General features: G+C 32.8%; 1 protein-coding gene across 4 annotated transcripts; it reads left to right on the top strand.

Annotated features, from left to right (window-relative positions):
- The first annotated feature begins 1,432 nt into the window (after positions 1-1,432).
- MTSSB (mitochondrially targeted single-stranded DNA binding protein) lies at positions 1,433-6,216 on the top strand. 4 transcript variants are annotated; one of them, XM_078972311.1, is made up of 6 exons: positions 1,433-1,570; positions 1,766-1,947; positions 2,213-2,421; positions 2,640-2,740; positions 3,262-3,321; positions 5,914-6,216. In XM_078972311.1, the coding sequence occupies exons 1-6, from the start codon at positions 1,498-1,500 to the stop codon at positions 5,928-5,930; spliced, it is 642 nt and encodes a 213-aa protein (XP_078828437.1). In that variant the 5' UTR covers positions 1,433-1,497; the 3' UTR covers positions 5,931-6,216. The 4 variants fall into 4 exon arrangements, with proteins under 4 accessions (XP_078828437.1, XP_078828435.1, XP_078828436.1 ...); XM_078972309.1 differs by having other exon boundaries at positions 1,763-1,947; XM_078972310.1 differs by lacking the exon at positions 5,914-6,216 and having other exon boundaries at positions 3,262-3,356.
- Positions 6,217-6,727: the final 511 nt, after the last annotated feature.

Below are 6,727 nucleotides of genomic sequence, written 5' to 3'. Positions count from 1 at the left end.
TTGACAGAAGAAAAATAAACATTGTTGATCCAGTTCACCCTATCTACCGTTGGTGTTAAAGGGAGAACTGCGAGGAGCCAACCCTAGTACGAGAGGATTGGGTTGGGCCAACCTATGGTGTACCGGTTGTTATGCCAATAGCAGCGCCGGACAGCTAAGTTGGTATGGAAGAACTGCTGCGCCGGGTAAGCACCGTGAAACACTTTTGACCCTCACAAATGTAGGAATGCTCAAATCATACCACGTATCTAGAAAACACAAGTCCGAGTTACAAATGCTGCAAACAATGGAAGGTAAATTAAAGATTCATGTTATTTGTTATGTAAATTACAAGTTGGAAATAATTTTATATAGATTTTTATCAAGTTGGTTTGCTTGACAAGTTTATATAAACATATTTACAAGGCCAAATGACTTAAAAATATTAAGTTTGATAGAAATGTGAGGATTTATTATATTATGTTTTTTAGGTTCATGATGTTGGTTAAAAAAATTTAAGAGTAAATTACATGAATGATCCCTATGGTTTGGGGTAATTTGCGTGTTTGGTCCCTACTTATTTTTTTAATTCAGAAAGTCTCTAATATTTTGTTTTTGTTACGCGCTTGACCCCTATTGTTTATTTTTGTTACACATTTAGTCACTGTCTTACCTAAAAACACTATTATTTAAATAAGAAAAAGTAATGGGGATAGGTAAGGTAAGTTGAGAGGGGTGAAGTTGATGTGTGTTTATTTAAATAAATTAAAAAATCAAGAGAAAAATAGTCTTTTTAGATAATAAAGGGACCAAACGCGTAACAAAAACAAACAGTAGGGACATTCCAAGTTTAAAAAATAAGTTAGAGACCAAACATGCAAATTACCTTAAACCATAGGGACCATTTGTGTAATTTACTCAAAACTTAGTTTTACAATTTTTACAAGTTTAGGTTTATTTTAAAAAAAACATACTAAACTTAAGAGGTTATAAATCAAAAAAATTAAATAAAATCAAATATTTTTGTAACAGATAAAGGTTTTGTTGAAGAGTGAGTAAATTCCATGAATGGTCCCTATGTTTTAGAGTAATTTGTACGTTTGACTTCTAATTTGTTTCTTAACTTGAAAGATCCATACTATTTGTTTTTGTTACGCGCTTGGTTCCTGTTTTACCTAAAAGACTATTTTCCTTTTGAGTTATTTATTTATTTAAATAAACACACCCCAGCTCCATCCATTTCATCTTATTTTACCTACCTCAACATTTTTTTTCTATTTAAATAATAGTATTTTTTACGTAAAACAAGGACCAAGTACGTAACAAAAACAAAAAGTAGGGACTAAGGGCGTAACAAGGACCAAACACGCAAAATACCCCAAACCATAGGGACCATTCCTGTAATTTACTCTTTTTTTAGTTGCAACGACCCGAACCCGTTTCCCGAGCTTCCCTCGCCCTACGAATTCATAAACCCTTCTTCAACCCTCTTCAATCAACTTCTCTGTTCTGCAAAATATGAGTTCACTCGCTATGAAGCTCACAAGATCGTTACGCTTCTCTATTCCTTCCCAATCCAGCCCTCCATTAGGTATCTTTTTCATTGAATGTTCTCTATTTTAGTTTTTCATTTTCCTAAATGAAATGATAAGGCTAAACCTTGGGTTTTCCTTTCATTGGCAATCAAATGGTGTGCAAAATCCCTAGTAGTACATGAGATCATCATTTAGAATCGATGAGTCTTTTTTTTTGGAACATGCGTAACGACGCATTGCTTATGCAGCAGTGGGCGCCCAAGGAATCTGGAAGAAGTTTTACTCATCTTCTGCTCCGTTCGACAGTGCTGATGAGGCAGATAGTAATCCAGCTGATACAATCGACGATGATGATTTCCTTCCCCAAAAGCCGGAGTTACAAATGCAAGGAGTTGATCCCAGAAAGGGTTGGGGGTTTCGTGGTGTGCATAAGGTACGCATAGTACGGCTTTAACATCTGATCCCTTTGTTTATATACGAGACTACATCTATGATCTATATATATATATATATATATATATATATATATATATATATATATATATATATATATATGTTTGTTTGTGTTTATATATGTGTATATAAGTCTAGAACCAAAGCAATAAATGAAACTACTTCATGATTTATATATTTGACATGGAATGGAAGATAAACATACATGAAAACCTAATTAGTTTTACTAATTTGTGAATTGACAGGCGATTTTATGTGGAAAAGTTGGGCAAGCACCTCTGCAAAAGATCTTGAGGAATGGTAGAACTGTCACCATTTTTACTGTTGGAACTGGAGGAATGTTTGATCAAAGAACAATTGGAGCCAAAGACTTGCCAAAACCAGCTCAATGGCATCGTATTGCTGTACACAATGACACGCTTGGTGCTTATGCAGTTCAACAACTTGCCAAAAAGTATGTTTATATATTTACCAAAAGAATCAAATACAAAAAATAGCAACATACTTTCATTCATTTCTTTATTATAGCATCCTAGTTTCTTTTTTCTTTTTTCTATTTCTTGCATTTAGCCTCTCACCAAAATTTGGTGAGCTAGACTTTCTTGATTGATGAGTGTTTACATCTTTATTTTTTCTCCTGATATGGAAACATTTTTTTTTTTTTTTTTGCAGCTCTTCAGTTTATGTAGAGGGTGATATTGAAACAAGAGTTTACAATGACAGTATTAATGGTGAAGTAAAAAATATACCCGAGATCTGCATTCGTCGTGATGGTAAAAAACATTTTTTGAAAAACTCTAAATGATGTAGTATTTATTGTATTTATAGTCAATATAGACGTCATTAAGAGCTTTTTTTCTTGAATTAGTATCTGTGTCACATTTTGATAAAATTAATAACATTTTAAAACACTTGTCATTATTTCACATGGGTAGGAATAAAAGTAGGAGGATATTTAATTTGTCTTAACCAAATGCAATCACCAAGAAAAGTATGAAGAATATTTTTCCAAATTTATTTTTTGGCATTTTCATAAAGATGTAATTTATGAGGATCTAGTAGGTAACCCAAAAGTAAGGTCTGGTGTGAAGGTATGCCATTTTATTGCAATACAACTTATAAACAACTTAAAAGGCGAACATATTACATGTGATATAGTTAATAAAGTGACACGAAAGTACACTTAAGTAACTAGCAAGTGAATAGCAAAAAACAATAAATGCTGTATGTGGAGTGAATCTAAAATTTCAAATTGTTCTGCTTAATTGTCTAAAAGTGGTGCATAATCATGCAGGAAAGATTCGTCTTGTGAGATCAGGAGAAAGCATGACCAGTATTTCCTTTGATGAACTACGTGAGTCTCATTTCTCATAAGTTATTAATATACATGATAATCTATAATCCATGATTACGTGATATTCTTGATACCAAAATTCATCAAAACATTCTAGTGGGGGTGGAGCCATTGTGTACCTGATTTACATATCACATTATGCTTTTTGGGCGGGTGTGGGCTAGGTGCTAGGAAAATAACTTTTTAGTAGAAACTTATTATTATTATTATTAGGGTGCATGGGGTCGTTGGATTTTGTCACCCACGTTGGCGGGCTGTGGTACCGCCGTTTGCTTGTTCCAGTGGGTTCGGTGACGTCGGCTTGGGCGGGTTCACCAAGTTGTGGAAGCCGTTGGGTAATGACTAGATTTCAAAATAATAATAATAAATTACAACACCTTTCTACTCTTTTCCATTTCAATTCTATACTTTCAAAATCAATTCCAATGGATTTGAGTCGAGGCAAATCCAAAAAAACCGGTGCTACTCCAAGAAGAAATTGTCTGCTCGAAATCGATACCCAAATGCCAATACCAAATATGATTCCCGAAAGCCACATGCCAATGAGAAATTATCAAAATCAGTTTCAATCCCAACACCGGTTTTTTCAAATCCAACAATATCCTTATATTCAAATCCATCAAACCTATAACCAATTTTAAGGTTTTCAAGTCTACAACCAAGGTTTAAGTTTATCACCAAATGAGAGTCTATATTCTCGACACTTCACATTTCGTGAGTCTGTAAACGAAGAATCTAGCGACGAAACCCAACCCCCATCTGAAAACCAAAATTATGAGTTAGACGAAACCCAAGCCCCATCATAATGACGAGCTCAACCGTGACGAGAAATTTTATGCAATGGTTGAAACGTTAATTGTGGATCAAATAGAGGAAGTAGCGTTAGCCAAAGTGTATCAATTTGGTGGACTATAAAAAAAGGCAATCATCAACAGTTTGATGCATTTTAGGACTCGGTGGTGGACATAAAAGTTGCGAATGCGTGGTGGTGGACATAAGTACCCACCTATGCTCATCCCTAGTAGATGCAATTGAACTAGTTTACTTTTGTCTGCTTATCCTTCCATTTGGAGTTTAGTTGGTGTCTATTATGATCGCCTCATTTCGTCGGAATTGGAACCGACGGTTCCTGTGAAGTTAAAACCAAGAATGTGAAGTTAGAACCAAGAATCAGGATCAAAATCGGTCTACGCGGTTCTTAAATTTTTGGAACGAGTCCCAGAACCGGCGATTCCGGTTCCTTGAGGAGGTAACCCAGTTACGTCATTTTTCTAGTTTCGTTAATACAGAATAATTCTTAACTATTGAAACAAAAAGTGAATACTATAAATAGTTCATTATAATGCAAGTTACATACAACAAAAAAAAAAACACAAAAATAATCGTTTTCAAAGACAATCCAAGTTGCTAAATATAAGTCATAAACCAAAGTTCATGTTCTTACCATCAACTTGTTAATATTTTTTAACATCAAATCTTTTCAAAAGATATACCATTATGTATGTTCAAATTGTTTTATAGTCATGAATTCAGCCATTCACATTAACATCAGGCCATTTGTTTTGAAAAAAAAACGTTCATATATGACTTATTAGCATGTTATTTCCAAGATCCAGTTAGATAGTCCTAACAAATGTCTTAATCATCAACATTGTTACGGCCAATTCGTTTAAGTATTAAGAGTTTATAAATTTTAAGATTTCGGAACCGGTTCAGTGGTTAGTCGGTTACCTACCGGTTGCCTGGCGGGGGTAACAGTTCCTAAAAAATGAAACTGGAACCGAATCGGTCTTTAGCGGTTCCCACTTTTTGGAACCGGAAGCAGAACCAATGACCTCGGTTTCAGTTCTAGAACCAACAGTTCTGAGGCATCTCTGGTTCCAAAAATCGGTCCCCGCTATCCGTACTCACCCCTAGCATCTACAACAACAAATGCAACATGCATTCAAACACGAGATTAGATGCCGATTTGCTAAAGGCGACACATAGTGAGTACCGCAACTTGCAAAATCTTTTCCAGATGAGGCGGCATGGGATGTTCTAAAACACCATGTTAAATGGCTTGCCGTTGGCTAGATAGGTGACAACCCCCCACATCCTTCATAAAAGGAAGCAAAACATTAGATCCCAACACGTACAGAAGTGGATCGGATGCCCTGTTTTCAAGTCATTTGAACGAGTGAGGTGAAGATGGTTTTGCTCCAGACTTAGGCTATGTTTGACGTACTAGATGATAGTTGAAAAAATAATTGATAGTTGAAAAGCTAGTTGTTATATGAAAACCCAACTAATAGTTGAAAATCCAGTTGATAAAAAATAACATTTGGTAAAACCAAGTGAAATATATAAAATGACATAAATAGACATTTAAAAGAATATGTTTTTTTTAATAATTAATTAAGTGTATATTTGGAAAATTTTAAAAAAGCTCATAAAAAACTAGTCTAAATAGCTTTTTAAAATGCCAATTTACTTTTTGATTTGCTAAACATGGTAATTTAAAAAAAAAACTAAAAAAATAAGCTAGTTGTGACACGCTAAACAAAGCTTGTGATATATGTGATTTTGAATTTTATATTTTATTGGTGGCAGGTGAAGGGTTGATTTAAAAGACAGTCATTTTTTACTTGTTTGTAAAATGGAATTGACTCAAGGGTCTGAATGGGTTTAGAAGGTACACCGACCCAATCCTCAAAGGGTAGGTATGTAATTTTGTTGAAACCAAATTTCTTTTTGTATTTTAATTGCTTATGATAGCAAATTGTTTTAAAGACAGACTGATTGTAGGTTTGAGTTTCTCTAATCAGGAATCCTTTATTTGGCTTGCAAATGTTTGTTTTTGTAAGAAATGACATTTGATAAAAGATTGGGATCTTAAAGAAGTATAATTTGTAACGTGTGTGTATATATATCTAAGATTATTTATACTAAAAATTCATACAAGATTTAAAATTCAAATTTCGAAAAAGTATAATCTTAATGTCAAATAGCATTTTTAATAGTAGCTTTTTCTTATATAAAAAAGCTTTTATAAAACTTTTTACAATTAGAGAAGAATATTTTTCTTAACACTTCAAATATTTATTGTCCCGTAACCTATTAATTTTTTTCATGTGTTTGTCACATATGATTCTTACATTAATTAACATTATATTTTATACCCTAATAATATTAAATACTATATCTTTTTATTAGTTGATCAATTGATTTAATGAAAAATAAAAAATTAATATACTATATAGTAAATTTATATAAATCAAAAGTAGTTGTCAAAGTTTTAAAAAAATATTAAATATTATAAAAAATTCCACTTATATAATTGTTTTTTGGTTTATTTTTTTGTTTTATAATTTTGAAAAAAAGATCTAACAACAATAAATTATACATTATAAATTATATGACTATA

The sequence above is a fragment of the Lactuca saligna genome, chromosome 9 (genome assembly GCF_052625555.1).
Source record: "Lactuca saligna cultivar CGN05327 chromosome 9, ASM5262555v1, whole genome shotgun sequence".
NCBI lineage: Eukaryota > Viridiplantae > Streptophyta > Magnoliopsida > Asterales > Asteraceae > Lactuca > Lactuca saligna.
Note: the sequence above shows the minus strand (reverse complement) of the source record. Positions and strands in the feature narration are given on the sequence as shown.